Genomic DNA, 16,885 nt, shown 5'->3' with positions numbered 1-16,885 from the left:
GACGCAGCGAATCCATTCCCGCTACTCGGGACCCCTCAGGAAAAAAGAACGGACAAAAGTTTTTTTTATGCCGCTGTTTCACCCCAGTGTGACGGCGTGAGGCCGCGGTTGCCGGTTTTGGCGGCCTGCCCGTGCAGCGTGTGGTACAATCCACATTGTCTCCGCCCCCTTATTCGCACTCAGATGGTCTCGTCCTATTCTCAATGCGGGCGTTCCCGCCATCCCTCATCGGCTTCGTTAATCTCCGTCAGCATCGGAAACGTTCCGAGCGCGCCTTCGTCAACCTTCGGAAGTCTTCGGAACGCGTCGGAGAACTTCGGAAACATTCGGAGAGTTGTGAGGAACTTCTCGGAAATCCCATGATTTCCACATCCCAAAGAAACGAAGCGTCCAAAACATCCCGTCAATAGTTAGAAAAATCCCGTCAACAATTAGAAAAATCCCGTCAACAATTAGAAAAATCGGGGCTTGTTTCCTCCTGGGTTTATAAAGTCTATGTTGGTTTTTCCAAGTCACAGGAAGATCCCTTCCCGCTCCTCCCACCTTCCACGGATTTTCTTATAAATTCAGGAAATTCGCCACATTTTTGGGGGGTGTTGAGCGACATTTGGATGTGGAGAAACATCCAGTGACCCGTGGAAAATCCCTGTCCTGAGCTGAACTGCAGGTGGGAAGAGGATTTTTGGGAAACATCGAGTCCAATCATCAACCGTGGGTTTGGGGAGGGCTTTTGGGCAGGGAAAGAGGAACCCGTGAGGGGAAAAGTTTCCAAATCTCCTTATAAAATCTTCTTCCGGTAATTTTTTACCCTAAAACTCTTCTTAATGAAAATCCTCACACGCAGAGGCTTTCGGAAAACTTCGGCAACATTCGGAGGGGATCGGAGAGCTTTGGAGGCGCTCGGAAACGCTCGGCATTAACCGGAAAAACCCGACGAGCCCTTCGTGCGTCCCCGCCAGCCTTCGGCACCTCCCGAAGCGGCGGCGCTCGGCTGTTTCCGGCGGTGCTCGGGTGTTTCCGGCGGCCGCCGGGGCGCTGCCTCAGGGCGGGCGCCATTTTGTGTGTCCGCCCGCGGAGCGCGGGGCGCGGGCGGAGGAGCCGCCGGGCCGAGCCCCCCGCGCCGTTCAGTGACTGTGCCCCACGTTCTCCACCCCTTGCCCGTTGCCCATGGCCGTGGAGAGCCCGAGTGTCCCCCCCGCCGCCGCCGCCTCCCCCCCCAGCCCGCACTGCACTCCCCCTTCTCCGTCCTGCCACGGCAGCTGCAGCCTCCCCCGGCCGCCGCCGCCGCTCCAAGGCCACCATCACGGCCCGGACGAAAGGTCCAGTAACCGCCTCTCCCGAGCGCCTTCTCTGTGTGGCTGGGGGTCGGTCCGGCTCGCCGGACCAGGTTTGGGGAGGGGGCGGCGGGAGGTGAAGGGTGAGGGGAGGGGGGGGGCAGGCAGGGCCATGGGGATGAGGGGGGGCGGCCTCTGGGGAGGGGGCTCGGGGGGTGCTGAGGAGGAGGAGGAGGAGGGTGAGGAAGGGCCAGAGGGGGATTGGGGGGAAGGCCCGGGAGGTGCTGAGGAGGAGGAGGAGGGTGAGGAAGGGCCTAGGGAGGGGGGGGGTTGTGAGGAAGGGCCTGAGGGGGATTTGCTTTGGGGGGGGTCTTGAGGAAGAGGAAGAGCCTGAGGGGGATGTGAGGAGGAGGAGGAGGAAGGGCCTGAGGGGGATGTGAGGAGGAGGAAGGGCCTGAGGGGGATTTGGGGGGGTTCCTGAGGAGGAAGAGAAGGAAGGAAGGGCCTGAGGGGGATTGGAGGAGGAGGAAGGACCTGAGGGGGATTTGGGTGGGGGAGATCCTGAGGAGGAAGGGGCTGAGGGGGATTTGAGGAGGAAGAAGAGAGTGAGGAAGGGCCTGAGGGAATTCTGAGGAGAAAGAGGAGGAGGAAGGACCTGAGGGGGATTTGAGTGTGGGGATCCTGAGGAGGAAGGGCCTGAGGAGGATTTGAGGAAGAGGAGGAGGAAGAAAGATCTGAGGGGGATTCTGAGGAGGAAGAGGAGGGTGAGGAAGGCTTTGTTGGGGGTTTAGGGGGGTCCTGAGAAGGAGGAAGGACCTGAGGAGGCTTTGAGGAAGAAGAGGAGTATGAGGAAGGATCTGAGGGGGATTTGAGGAGGGTGAGGAAGGGCCTGAGGGGGATTTGAGGAGGAGGAGGGTGAGGAAGGATCTGAAGGGGATTTGAGGTAGAAGAAGAGAGTGAGGAAGGGCCTGAGGGGAGTTCGGAGGAGGACGAGGAGGAGGAAGGACCTGAGGAGGATTTGAGGAAGAAGAGGAAGGTGAGGAAGGCCTGAGGGGAATTTGGGTGGGGGAGATCCTGAGGAGGAAGAACCTGAGTGGGATTTGAGGAGGAAGATGAAGGGCCTGAGGGGGTTTGAAGAGGGTGAGGAAGAATCTCAGGGGGATCCTGAGGAGGAAGAGAAGGAAGGGAGGCCCTGAGGGAGATTTGAGGAGGAGGGTGAGGGAGAATCTGAGGGGGATCCTGAGTAGGAAGAGAAGGAAGGGAGGCCCTGAGGGAGATTTGAGGAGGAAGAAGAGAGTGAGGAAGGGCCTGAGGGGGATTTGAGGAAGAGGAGGAGGAAGAAAGATCTGAGGGGGATCCTGAAGAGGAAGAGAAGGAAGGGAGGCCCTGAGGGGGATTTGAGGAGGAGGAAGGGCCTGAGGAAGGCCCTGAGGGGGATTTGAGAAGGAAGAGGAGGGTGAGGAAGAATCTGAGGGGGATTTGAGGAGGGTGAGGAAAGCCTGAGGAAGATTTGAGAAGGGTGAGGGTGAGGAAGGGCCTGAGAGGGATTTGAGGAAGAGGAGGAGGAAGAAAGATCTGAGGGGGATTTGAGGAGGAAGAGGAGGGTGAGGAAGAATCTGGGGGGGATTTGAGTGGGGACATCCTGCAGAGGAAGGCCCTGAGGGGGATTTGAGGGGGAAGAGGAAGGTGAGGAAGGACCTGAGGGGGATTTGAGGAGGAGGAAGGGCCTGAGGGGGTTTGAAGAGGGTGAGGAAGAATCTGAGGGGGATTTAAGGGGGTCCTGAAGAAGAAAAAGAGCCTGAGGAGGATTTGAGGAAGAGGAGGAGAAAGAAAAATCTGAGGGGAGTCCTGAGGAGGAAGGACCTTAAGGGCCTGAGGGGAATTTGAGAAGGAAGAGGAAGGTGAGGAAGGGCCTGAGGGGGATTTGAGGAGGGTGAGGAAGGCCCTGAGGGGGATTTGAGGAAGAAGAGGAAGGTGAGGAAGGGCCTGAGGGGGATTTGAGGAGGGTGAGGAAGGCCCTGAGGGGGATTTGAGGAAGAAGAGGAAGGTGAGGAAGGGCCTGAGGGGGATTTGAGGAGGGTGAGGAAGGCCCTGAGGGGGATTTGAGGAAGAAGAGGAGGAAGGTGAGGAAGGCCTGAGGGGGATTTGAGGAAGGACTGGAGGGGGATTTGAGGAAGAAGAGGAAGGTGAGGAAGGCCTTGAGGGGGATTTCAGGAAGGTGAGGAAGGCCCTGAGGGAGATTTAGGGGGGTCCTGAGGAAGAAGAGGAAAAAGAGGGAGGATTTTTGGGGGGATTTAGGTCATTTTTGGGGGGATTTAGATAATTTTTTGGGAAATTTAGGTAATTTTGGGGGAGATTTAGATAAATTTTGGGGAGATTTAGGTAATTTTTGGGGAGATTTAGATAATTTTTGGGGAGATTTAGGTAATTTTGGGGGAGATTTAGATAAATTTTGGGGAGATTTAGATAATTTTTGGGAGGATTTGGGTAATTTTGGGGGGATTTAGATAAATTTTGGGGGCCTTTAGTTCATTTTTGGGGATTTTAGGTCACTTTTGGGGAGATTTAGAGACATTTTGGGGAGGTTTAGATAATTTTTAGAGAGATTTAGGTCATTTTTGAGGAGATTTAGGTAAATTTTGGGTGGATTTAGGTAGTTTTTGGGTATTTAGGTCATTTTTGGGAACTTTTAGGTCATTTTTGGTGAATTTGGGGATATTTTGGGGGGGATTTTATTTATTTTATTTATTTTATTTATTTTGAGGGATTAATTCCACTTTAGAGAAAATTAAAATTCCAGTTTCTGGGGGAATTTATTTATTGATTTATTTAGGAGAAATTAAAATTCCTTTTTTAGCATTTTTATTTTGAGGGGTTCTAATTTAGGAAAAACTAAATTTTTCTTTACTATATTTGTTTTGAGGGATTAGTTCTTATTTAGGAAAAAAATTAATTTTTTTAGTGTTTATTTTGAGGGATTAATTCCTCTTTAGGATAAAATTGAAATTCAATTTTTGAAATTTTAAAAAATGAAATTTTGGAAAAGTTTCCCCCATTTTTAAAGATATTTATTTTGGGGGTTTAGTTCCTTTTTAGAAAAAAAAAATAATTAAAAAACTCATTTTTGAGAGAGTTTAATCCCCTTTTTAAGGGATTAATTTTGGTGGGGTTGATTATTTTTTACAGAAAATTAAAATTTCTTTTTTGTGGATTTTTAATTAATTAATTTTGGGGAGATTAATTTTTCTTTAGAAAAAATTTAAATTTAATTTTTAAAATTTTTTGAGGGGGTTTAACCCCCTTTTTATGGGCTTAGTGTTGAATAAAATCTTTATTTTTTTAATTAAAAATTTCATTTATTTATTGCAATTCTTTCTTAAATTTTGTTTTTTTGAAGGGAAAAAATTTTAAATTTAGGAAGTTTAGTGATGTTTTTAGTAAAAAAAATGAAATTTTGGGGTTTTTTTTAAGGAAAAAATGATAAATTCATAGAATTTATTTATTAAAGGTGAAAAAAGGAAATTTTTTTGGTTTTTTAGGAAAAAAAAGATAAATTCTGGAGTTTTGGGGGTTTTTTTAGGGAAAAGAAGGGAATTTTTGGGATCTTTTTAGGGGAAAAAAGAGAAATTCAGGGAATTTTGGGGAATTTTTAGAAAGGAAAGGTGGAAAAAAGGAAATTTTTTTGGGGAAAAAAGAGAAATTCAGGGAAATTTGGGGTATTTTAGGGAAAAAAAAACAAATTTAGGGAGGTTTGGGAAAATTATTTTAAAAAACATAAAAATTTTGGGGATTTTGGTGGAAAAAAATCAAATTTGGGGATTTTATTTGTGGGTTCAGGGTGGGAAATGAGGGAAAAAATTGAATTTTTTGTGAATTTTTGGTGTCTTTTCCCCCCCTCCTCCCTTTCCCTCAATTCCCAAGTGTAAAAAAAAAATCAAAATTTGTCCCCAAAGTGTCCCAAAGCAGCAAAGATTCCCAAAAAAAGTCACAAAAGCACACAAATCCCAAAAAAGGAAAAAAGTGAAAATTCCAGGTGAAAAAAAAAACCAGAAAAAGTGGAAAAAAAAAACCAAAAAAAGTGAAATTTCCAAGTAAAAAAAAACCCCAAAGAAAGTGGAATTTTCTGGTGGAAAACCCCAAAAAAGTGAAATTTAGTGGTGAAAAAAAACCCCAAAAAGTGAAATTTCCAAGTGAAAAAAAAACCAAAAAAAAGTGGAATTTTCTGGTGGAAAAAAAACCCCAAAAAAAGTGGAAAAAACCCCAAGAAAATGAAGTTTCCTGGTGGAAAAAACGCAAAAAATACTCAAAAAAAGTGGGAACAAAAAGCCCAAAAAAGGAAATTTCCAGGTGAAAAAAACACCAAAAAAAAGGGAAAAGAAACCCAAAAAAAGTGAAATTTCCTGATGAAAAAAAACCCAAAAAGGTGGAATTTTCTGGTGGAAAAAAAACCCCAAAAAAGTGGAAAAAAAACCCCAAAAAGTGGAAAAAACCCCTCAAAAAGTGAAATTTTGTGGTGGAAAATCCCCCAAAAAAGTGAAATTTTCAGGTGAAAAAACCCCAAAAGAAACTCTAAAAAGTGGAATTTTCTGGTGGAAAAAAAACAACAAAAAGTGGGAAAAAACCTCAAAAAAGTGAAAATTGGTGATGGAAAAAAAACAAAAAGTGGAATTTCCAAGTAAAAAAAAAAAAAAAATACAAGGGAAATTTCCAGGTGAAAAAACCCCAAAAAAGTGGAAAAAAATCCCCAAAAAATTGAAAATCCAGGTGAAAAAAACAAAACAAAAAAAAACCCAAAAAAGTGAAATTTCCTGGTGATAAAAACCCCACAAAAACCCAAAAAAGGGAAATTTCCAGGTGGAAAAAAAAACCCAAAAAAGTGAAATTTTCTGGTGGAAAAAACCCAAAAAAATGGAATTTCCAGGTGACAAAAAAAACCCCAAAAAAGTGAAAAAAAACCCCCAAAAAAGTGAAATTTTGTAGTGAAAAAACCCAGAAGAAATAAAAAAAGAGTTGCGTTTTGTGGTGGAAAAAACCCAAAAAAAGTGAATTTTCCAGGTGGAAAAAAAAACCAAAAAAGGAAATTTCAACACACAGAGAAAAAAGTAAAAATCACAAAAAAAAAATTAAAAATGTGACAAAAATCACCTGACACTGCCCTGCCCCTCCAGCTGTGCCCAGATGTGAATTCTTCCCCTTTTTCACATTTTTTTCCCATTTTTACCCCCCAAAAAAATCCCCATTTTCCCCTCCAAAAAATTCAAATTTTTGCCACCAAAAACCACGAATTCCGTTTCCCCCAAAAAAACCAAAAAAATTCCGTTTTTATTTCAAAAAACCCCCCCAAAATTCAATTTTATACTTTAAAAAAACCCCAAAAATTCAATTTTATACTTTAAAAAAACCCCAAAAATTCCATTTTTCCTTCCAAAAAACCCCCCAAAAATCCACTTTTTTCCTTAAAAAAACCTCCCAAAAAATTCCATTTTTTCACCCCAAACCCACCAATTTTTCCCCAAAAAATAAAAAAATTTTCCATTTCCCCCCTAAAATCCTTATTTTTCCTCCAAAAAATAGTTTTTTAATTTAAAAAAACCCAAAAAATCCAATTTTTCATCAAAAAAAGCATGAAATTCCCGTTTTTCTCCCTAAAATCCTTTTTTCCACCAAAAATCCCCATTTTTACCACCAAAAAATCCCAAATTCCCCCCACAAAAAACCCATAAAAACTCCATTTTTCCATCAAAAATTCCATTTTTTCCCCAAAAAAACCCAAGTTTTCCTCCCAAAATTCCTATTTTCTCCCAATAAATCCACATTTCTATTTCAAAAAACCCCATAAAATAGCATTTTTCCCTCCAAAAAACCCCCAGAAAATCCCAATTTTTCTCCCTAAATTCCTCATTTTTCCACCAAAAATTCCCTATTTCTCCCCCCAAAAATAAAATCCCCAAAAAATCCAATTTTTGCCTCAAAAAAACTCCAAGAAATCCCAATTTTTCCTCAAAAAAACCCCATAAAAATTCCATTTTTGCACCAAAAAAAACCATAAAATCCCCATTTTCCGACTAAAATTCCCGATTTTTTTCCCCCAAAATAAAAAAATCCATTTTTCCACCCAAAAACCTTCCCAAAATTCCCATTTTTTCACCAAAAAACCCCCCAAAAAAATCCGTTTTTCCCCCTAAAAAATCCCCTAAAATTCCCCTTTTCCTCTCTAAAATTCTTATTTCTCTCTCAAAAAAATCTCCATTTTTTTCACCAAAAAATCCCTATTTTTCCCCTCAAAAAACCCCAAAAAATCCATTTTTTCAACAAAAAAATCCCTGTTTTTCCAACAAAAAATTATCATTTTTGCCCCAAAAAAACCCTAAAAAAACCTCAAAAAATTCCATTTTTGCCCCCAAAAAACCCAAAAAAATCCTCATTTTTCCACCAAAAAATTCCAATTTTTCCACCAAAAAACCTCAAAGAATCCCCATTCTTCCACCAAAAATCCCCATTTTTGCACCAAAAAGTTCCATTTTTCCCCCCAAAAAACCAAAAAAATTCCATTTTTTCCCCCCAAAAACTACAAAAAATTTCACATTTTTCCACCAAAAATTTCCATTTTTCCCCCCAAAAATTCAATTTTTGCCTCAAAAAATCTTCGTAAAATCTCCATTTTTCGCCCAAAATATTCAATTTTTCACCAAAAAATTCAATTTTTTCCCCAAAAAAATCCCAATTTTTTCCCCTGAAAATTCCCAAAAAAACCTCAAAAAATTCCATTTTTTCACCAAAAAAACCCCCAAAAATCAGATTTATTTTTATTTTCCCCCAGGGAGGATGGGGAGCTGGAGCAGGATCTAAAATCCCATTTTTCCTGTAAAATACCCCAGAAAATCCCCATTTTCCCCCCTAAAATCTCCATTTTTGCACCACAAATTCCCACAAAAATCCTGATTTTTACCCCAAAAAATCCCAATTTTTTTTCCCAAAAAAACCTTATAAAATCCACATTTTTCCACCAAAGTAACCCAAAAAAATCCTCATTTTTCCCCCAAAAAATCCCAATTTTCCCCTGTAAAATCCCCATTTTTCCACCCAAAATTCCCTATTTTCCACCCAAAAAAATTCCAAAAAATCTCCATTTTTCCACCAAAAAAAAACCCCAAAAAATCCTTTTTTTCTCCTCAAAAAACAAAAAAAAATTTCATTTTTCCCCCAAAAATTCCATTTTTCCCTGGAAAATACCCCAAAAAATTCAATTTTTACCTCATAAAACCTTTGTAAAATCTCCATTTTTCCCCCTAAAAAAGTAAAAAAAATTTCCCATTTTTCATCCAAAGAAAACCCCCGAAAATTCAATTTTTTCCACCAAAAAAACCCAAAAAAATCTCATTTTTCTCCCCTAAAATCCTCATTTTTCTCTTAAAAAATCCCCATTTTTCCACCAAAAAATTTCCGTTTTTTCCCCCAAAAAACCCCCAAAAAATTCAGTTTTTCTCTCGAAAAAAACACAAAAAAATTTTATTTTTACCTCTAAAAACCTTCGTAAAATCTCCTTTTTTCCCCAAAAATATTCCATTTTTCACCCAAAAAAACCCCAAAAAATTCCATTTTTTCCCCCAAAAAATCCCAATTTTTTTTCCCTGAAAATTCCCGAAAAAACTCCAAAAAATCCCATTTTTCCCTCAAAAAAAACCCCGAAAAATTCCATTTTTTCACCAAAAAAACCCCCAAAAATTCCATTTTTTCACCAAAAAACCCCCAAAAAATCAGATTTATTTTTATTTTTCTCCAGGGAGGATGGGGAGCTGGAGCAGGATCTAAAATCCCATTTTTCCCAACAAAAACCAAAAAAAATCCCCATTTTCCCCCCAAAATTCCCCTTTTTTCCCCCAAAATAATAAAAAAAAATTTCAATTTTTCATTAAAAGACCCCATAAAATTCTCATTTTTCCATCAAAAATCGCCATTTTTACCCTCAAAAAAAAATCCCAATTTTTCCCCAAAATATCCCCATTTTTCCCCCAAAAAACCCTAAAAAAATCCTCATTTTCTTCCCTAAAATCCTCGTTTTTCCTCCAAAAAATTCCATTTTTACCCCTAAAAAAATCCCAATTTTTCCCCCAAAAGACCCCCAAAAATTCCATTTTTTCCCCCACAAAATCCTCTTTTTCCCCCCCCAAAAATCCCCATTTTCCCCCTAGAAAAACCATCAAAAAATTCCATTTTTTCACCAAAAAACCCCCCAAAAAATCCCAATTTTCCCTCCAAAGAAACCCCAAAAAATCCCCGTTTTTCCCTCAAAAATCCTCATTTTTCCTCAAAAAAAACCTAAAAAATTCTGATTTTTCCCCCAAAAAACCCCCAAAAATTCCAAAAAAATTCCCCTTTTTTCCCCTCAAAATCCTGAATTTTCTACCAAAAAAATTCTAATTTTCCCCAAAAAATTGCCATAAAATCTCCATTTCTCCCCCCAAAAATCCCAATTTTTTCACCAAAAAAATCCCAATTTTTCCCCCGAAAAAACCCCCGATAAACCCTAATTTTTCATGAAATAAAACGCATAAAATTCTCATTTTTCTACCAAAAAATTCCATTTTTTCACCAAAAAAGCCCCAAAAAATGAGATTTCTGTTTATTTTTTTTAGGGAGGATGGGGAGCTGGAGGAGGGCGAGCTGGAGGACGAGGGCCCCGAGGAGAGCCCGGAACGTTCTCACCGGTCCCGCTCCCAATCGCGGCGCGAGCGGCGCCACAGCGGCTCCGAGGACGAGCGCGCGCACCGGCGCCTCAAGAGGAAACGCCGCAAGGACAAGGACAAGAGGAGAGCCAAGAAGAAAAGGAAATCCAAGCACAAGGTGGGCAGAAATTTGGGGCAAAAATTCAGATTTTTGGGGTTTTTTTCCTGTTAAAAATTGATAAAATTTGGGCGAAATTCGAATTTTTTTTGTATTTTTCAGTGCGCGAATTAAGACTAAAATTCTCTTAAAGATAAAATTTTTTGTGTCTTAATATCTGAGTTTTTTTAAAGGTTTCCTTCAAATTCTAGGAAAAGTCTGATTTTTAACTTGGGAAAAATTTTGGGGTTTTTAGGATTTTTTTCCTGTTGAAAATCGAGCAAATTTTGATTTTTTTAGGACTTTTTTTGTATTTTTCAACGCGCGAATTTGGTTAAAAATTCCCTGAAATTTCCATTTTTTTGTGTCTTAATCTGTGAATTTTCTCAAGGATTTTTCTGAAATTCCAATAAAAATTAGATTTTTAATTATTGGGATTTGGGGATTTCAGGGAAAAATTTGAGGGTTTTGGGGTTTTTTTCCTGTTAAAAATTGAGTGAATTTGGATTTTTTAGCAATTTTTTTTGCGTTAAAAATCGAGTAAATTTCAGATTTTTCAGGATTTTTTATTCCAGTTAGAAATTGAGCAAATTTAGAATTTTAGGATGTTTTTCCAGTGGAAAATTGACTAAATTTGGGGTTTTTAGGATTTTTTTTTCCTGTTAAAAATTTAGCAAATTTGGGGTTTTTTTAGGATTTTTTCCCATTGAAAATTGAGCAAATTTGGGATTTTTGGGGGATTTATTTGGGGAAATATTTGGGGTTTTTTGGGGTAAATTGGAAACCCTGCAAGGACAAGGACAAGAGGAGAGCCAAGAAAAAAAGGAAATCCAAGCACAAGGTGGGCAAAAATTTGGGGCAAAAATTCAGGTTTTTGGGGTTTTTTTTCCCTTCAAAATTGAGCAATTTTGGGATTTTTAGCGATTTTTTTTTGCGTTAAAATTTGATTAAATTTGGGATTTTTTAGGATTTTTTTCACATTAAAAAATGAGGAAATGTAGGGGTTTTAGGGTTTATTTTTGCTTTGAAAATTGAGTAAGTTTGGAGGTTTTTAGTATTTTTTTTTAGTTAAGAATGGAATGAATTTGGGATTTTTAGGATTTTTTACGCATTAAAATCAAGTAAATTTGGGGTTTTTTAGGATTTTTTTTGTGTTAAAATTCCAAGTAAATTCAGGGGTTTTTAGAGCTTTTTTCTCATTGAAAATTGAGTAAATTCGAAGTTTTTTAGGATTTTTTCCTGGTTAGTAATTGAGCAAATTTGGGGGTTTGGGAATTTTTTTTCCCATTAAAATTTGAGGGACTTGGGACGAAATTCGGATTTTTTTTTTGTGTTTTTTAACGTGCAAATTTGCTTAAAAATTCTCTTTAAAAATCCAATTTTTTGTGTTTCAGTCCTTAAGTTTCTTTAAGGATTTTATTCAAATTGTAGGAAAAATCAAATTTTAAATCCCTCTCTGGAGTTTGGGATTTTTTGGGTATTTTTTTGGGAAATATTTGGGGTTTTTTGGGGTAAATTGGAAACCCTGCAAGGACAGGAGACGGGCCAAGAAGAAAAGGAAATCCAAGCACAAGGTGGGCAAAAATTTGGGGCGAAAATTCAGATTTTTGGGGTTTTTTTCCCCTTCAAAATCGAGTGAATTTTGATTTTTTTCGGATTTTTTTTGTGTTTTTCAACGCGCGAATTTGGTTAAAAATTCCCTGAAAGTTCCGTTCTTTTGTGTCTTAATCTGTGAATTTTCTCAAGGATTTTCCTCAAATTCCAGGAAAAATCAGATTTTTAATTATTGGGATTTGGGGATTTCAGAGAAAAATTTGAGGGTTTTGGGGTTTTTTTCCCGTTAAAAATCAAGTGAATTTGGATTTTTTAGCAATTTTTTTTGCGTTAAAAATCGAGTAAATTTGGGATTTTTCAGGATTTTTTATTCCAGTTAGAAATTGAGCAGATTTAGAATTTTAGGATGTTTTTCCAGTGGAAAATTGACCAAATTTGGGTTTTTTAGGATTTTTTTTCTTGTTAAAAATTGAGCAAATTTGGGATTTTTTGGGGATTTATTTGGGGAAATATTTGGGGTTTTTTGGGGTAAATTGGAAACCCTGCAAGGACAAGAGGAGAGCCAAGAAGAAAAGGAAATCCAAGCACAAGGTGGGCAAAAATTTGGGGCAAAAATTCAGATTTTTGGGGGTTTTTTCCCATTAAAAATTGACAAAATTTGGATTTTTTTAGGATTTTTTTGGTGTTTTTTAATGTGCAAGTTTGCTTTAAAATTCTCTTCAAATTCCAGGAAAAATCAATTTTTTTGTGTCCTAATTCTTCAATTTCCGTTAGGATTTTTCTCAAATTTCAGGAAAAATCTGATTTTTAATTCCTGGAATTTAGGGATTTTTGGGGGAAATTGGGATTTTTAGGATTTTTTTCCTGTTGAAAAATCAAGCGAATTTGGGATTTTTTAGGGTTTTTTTTACATTAAAATACAAGCAAGTTTGGGGGTTTTAGGATTTTTTTGTTGCATTGAAAATTGAAGGAATTTGGGATTTTTAGGATTTTTCTCCCATTGAAAATTGAGCAAATTTGGGATTTTTGGGATTTTTTTTCCCATTAAAACTCAAGCAAATTTGCGCAAAATTCGGATTTTTTTTGTGTTTTTTAATGCCTAAGTTTGGTTAAAATTTCCAGGCAAAATTCAATTTTTTTGTGTCTCAATCCTTAAATTTCCTTGAGGACTTCCTTCAAATTCCAGGAAAAATCCAGTTTTTGATTTTTGCCTGGAATTTGGGACTTTTTGGGGATTTTTTTGGGGAGAAATTTGGGGTTTTGGGGATTTTTTCCCCGTCGTAAATCGACCAAATTTGGTTTGGGAATTCCAACTGTTGGGAAGAGAATTCCAGATGTGGGGCAGGAATTCCAGAGGTCAGGATGGCAATTCCAGATGTTGAATCAGAATTCCAGGAAACGTGATGGGAATTCCAGCTGGTGGGAAGGGCTCTGGGATGAATTTTCCCAGGGTTTTTCCGGGAAAATTTTGTATTTCTCAGGGCTGAGAATTCCAGGGAGGGGTCAGGATGGGAATTGCAGCTGTGGGACAGGAATTCCAGCTGTTGCTTTGGGAATTCCAGATGTTGGGACAGGAATTCCAGATGTTGGGACAGGAATTCCAGGTGTTGGGACAGGAATTCCAGCTGTTGCTTTGGGCCCTGGGCTGACTCTCTCTGGAATTTTCCAGGAAAATTTGGCAATTCCAGCTGTTAAGGGCCCTGGAGTGAATTTTCCCAGGGAAATTTAGGAATTCCAGCTGTAGGACAGGAATTCCAGATGTTGGGAGACAGGAATTCAAGCTGTTGGAACAGGAATTCTAGCTGTTGCTTTAGGAATTCCAGCTGTTGGGTCAGGAATTCTAGCTGTGGGACAGGAATTCCAGCTGTTGGGACAGGAATTCCAGCTGTTGGAACAGGAATTCCAGCTGTTGGGTCAGGAATTCCAGCTGTGGGACAGGAATTCCAGCTGTTGGGACAGGAATTCCAGCTGTTGGAACAGGAATTCCAGCTGTTGGGTCAGGAATTCCAGCTGTGGGACAGGAATTCCAGCTGTTGGGTCAGAATTCCAGCTGTTGCTTTGGTAAATCCAGCTGTTGGTTTAGGAATTCCAGCTGTTGGGACAGGAATTCCAGCTGTTGCTTTGGGAATTCCAGCTGTTGGCACGGGAATTCCAGCTGTTGTTTGGGAATTCCAGCTGTTGGGTCAGGAATTCCAGCTGTTGGGTCAGGAATTCCAGCTGTGGTTCAGGCCCTGGGCTGACTCTTTCCGGAATTTTCCAGGAAAATTTGGCAATTCGAGCTGTTAAGGACCCTGGAGTGAATTTTTGGAGGGAAATTTAGAAATTCCAGCTGTTGGGTCAGAATTCCAGCTGTGGCTTTGGGAATTCCAGCTGTGCTTTGGGCCCTGGGCTGACTCTTTCCGGAATTTTCCAGCGGCACGCCTCCTCCAGCGAGGAATTCTCGGATTTCAGCGACGACTCCGAGCCCAGCCCGGGGGAGAAATCGCACCGGAAATACCGGGAGTACAGCCCGGCCTACGGGGTGAGTCAAACTGGGAATACTGGGATGAGTTATACTGGGAGTACTGGGAGTACTGGGAGTTATACTGGGAGTGCTGTGAGTTATACTGGGAGTGCTGGGAGTTATACTGGGAGTGCTGGGAGTTATACTGGGAGTACTGGGAGGGAAATACCGGGAGTACAGCCCGGGGTATGGGGTGAGTTATACTGGGAGTACTGGGAGTTGTACTGGGAGTACTGGGAGTTATACTGGGATGAGTTATACTGGGAGTACTGGGAGTTATACTGGGAGTTATACTGGGAGTTATACTGGGAGTTATACTGGGAGTACTGGGAGGGAAATACCGGGAGTACAGCCTGGGGTATGGGGTGAGTTATACTGGGAGTACTGGGAGTTATACTGGGAGTACTGGGAGTTATACTGGGAGTTATACTGGGAGTACTGGGAGTTATACTGGGAGTTATACTGGGAGGGAAATACCGGGAGTACAGCCCAGGCTACGGGGTGAGTTATACTGGGAGTACTGGGAGTTATACTGGGAGTACTGGGAGGGAAGTACCGGGAGTACAGCCCAGGGTATGGGGTGAGTTGTACTGGGAGTACTGGGAGTTGTACTGGGAGTTATACTGGGAGTACTGGGATGAGTTATACTGGGAGTACTGGGAGGGAAATACTGGGAGTACTGGGAGTTATACTGGGAGTTATACTGGGAGTACTGGGAGTTATACTGGGGATACTGGGAGTTATTCTGGGAGTACTGGGAGGGGAATACTGGGAATACAGCCCAGGATATGGGGTGAGTTATACTGGGAATACTGGGAATTTTACTGGGAGTACTGGGAGGGGAATAGTGACAGTTATACTGGAAATAGTGGGAGTACTGGGATGAGTTATACTGGGAATACAGCCCTGGGTATTCTGTGAGTTAAACTGGGAATACTGGGAATACTGGGAGGGGAATACTGGGAATACAGCCCAGGATATGGGCTTAGTTAAACTGGGAATACTGGGAGGGGAATATTCTGTGAGTTGTACTGGGAATACTGGGAACATTGGGAGGGGAATATTGAGAATGTTCTGTGAATTATACTGGGAATACTGGGAATGAAATACCAGGAATACATTCCCAGTATTCCCAGTTCTCCCAGTGCCATTCCCAGCACTCCCTGTGCTCCCAGTACTCCCAGTAACCCCTCCCATCCCATTCCCAGTCCCACCAGTACTCCCAGTAACCCCCCAATCCCATTCCCAGTATTCCCAGTGCTCCCAGTGCCATTCCCAGTGCTCCCAGTGCCATTCCCAGTGCTCCCTGTCCATTCCCAGTGCTCCCAGTACTGCCAGTAACCCCCCAATCCCATTCCCAGTCCCACCAGTACTCCCAGTAACCCCCCAATCCCATTCCCAGTCCCACCAGTACTCCCAGTAACCCCCCAATCCCATTCCCAGTCCCACCAGTACTCCCAGTTCCACCTTCACCCATCCCATTCCCAGTCCCACCAGTACTCCCAGTAACCCCCCAATCCCATTCCCAGTCCCACCAGTACTCCCAGTAACCCTCCCTGTCCATTTCCAGTCCCACCAGTACTCCCAGTAACCCCTCCCTGTCCATTCCCAGTCCCACCAGTACTCCCAGTAACCCCCCAATCCCATTCCCAGTCCCACCAGTACTCTCAGTAACCCCCCAATCCCATTCCCAGTCCCACCAGTACTCCCAGTTGCCCCGCAAGCCGCACCCCAAGTCCGACCCCAAGCCCTTCGGGGGCCCCTTCGAGGATTTCGACCCCGACGATTTCGGGCCCTTCGAGGCCGACGAGGACGAGGAGGGAGCCAAGGACGGCTACGACGACTTTGCCAAGGAGCTCAACCAGTACAGGCGCTCCAAGGACGGCTCCCATCGAGCCAGAGGTACTGGGCAAACTGGGCAAACTGGGTAAACTGGGAGAGTGAAAAAAATCACAAAAAAAATCCGTAAAAATCTTAAAAAACTGCAAAAAACCCAAAAAATGGTAAAAAACGCTGTAAAAAATGTTCCAAAGTTCTTTTTTTGCCTAGTACTGGCGATCCAAAGATGGGTCCCAGTGAGCCAGAGGTACTGGGCAAACTGGGCAAACTGGGCAAACTGGGTAAACTGGGAGAGTCACAAAAATAAAAAAAAATTCTCTTAAAAATGCTGAAAATCCAAAAAAAATCCTAAAAAGTGTGGTAAAAAATGTCCCAAAGTTTGTTTGTCACCCAGTACAGGCGCTCCAAGGACGGCTCCCATCGAGCCAGAGGTACTGGGGAAACTGGGTAAACTGGGTGAACTGGGAGAGTCACAAAAAACCCCCAAAAAATCCATAAAAATTCTAAAAAAATATTTTAAAATTCCCAAAAATGGTAAAAAACACCCCAAAAAATGTCTTAAAGTTTGGTTTTCAACCAGTACAGGTGCTCCAAGGATGGCTCCCATTGAGCCAGAGGTACTGGGCAAACTGGGTAAACTGGGCAAACTGGAAGAGTGAAAAAAATCCTAAAAAAATCCTTTAAAAAGCTTAAAAATGACCAAAAAAACCACAAAAAAAACTTTAAAAATCATTTTAATAGTCCCAAAGTTTGTTTGTCACCCAGTACTGGTGATCCAAGGATGGGTCCCAGTGAGCCAGAGGTACTGGGCAAACTGGGTAAACTGGGAGAGTCACAAAAATCCCAAAAAAATCCTTAAAAAAGCTAAAAATTTATAAATAAAAACCCCAAA

At 41.3% G+C, this 16,885-nt stretch overlaps 1 protein-coding gene across 1 annotated transcript in view; it reads left to right on the top strand.

Annotated features, from left to right (window-relative positions):
• The first annotated feature begins 117 nt into the window (after nucleotides 1-117).
• LOC117009628 (zinc finger CCCH domain-containing protein 4-like) overlaps nucleotides 118-16,885 on the top strand; it is a 42,166-nt gene continuing 25,398 nt past the window's right edge. The window contains 4 exon segments of the mRNA XM_033083894.1: nucleotides 118-1,319; nucleotides 9,911-10,118; nucleotides 14,065-14,172; nucleotides 15,849-16,056. Coding sequence (XP_032939785.1) covers nucleotides 1,168-1,319; nucleotides 9,911-10,118; nucleotides 14,065-14,172; nucleotides 15,849-16,056 — 676 coding nt within the window. The 5' untranslated portion in view covers nucleotides 118-1,167.

Source organism: Catharus ustulatus, chromosome 34 (genome assembly GCF_009819885.2).
Source record: "Catharus ustulatus isolate bCatUst1 chromosome 34, bCatUst1.pri.v2, whole genome shotgun sequence".
NCBI lineage: Eukaryota > Metazoa > Chordata > Aves > Passeriformes > Turdidae > Catharus > Catharus ustulatus.
This window is presented reverse-complemented; position numbering and strand designations above follow the sequence as displayed.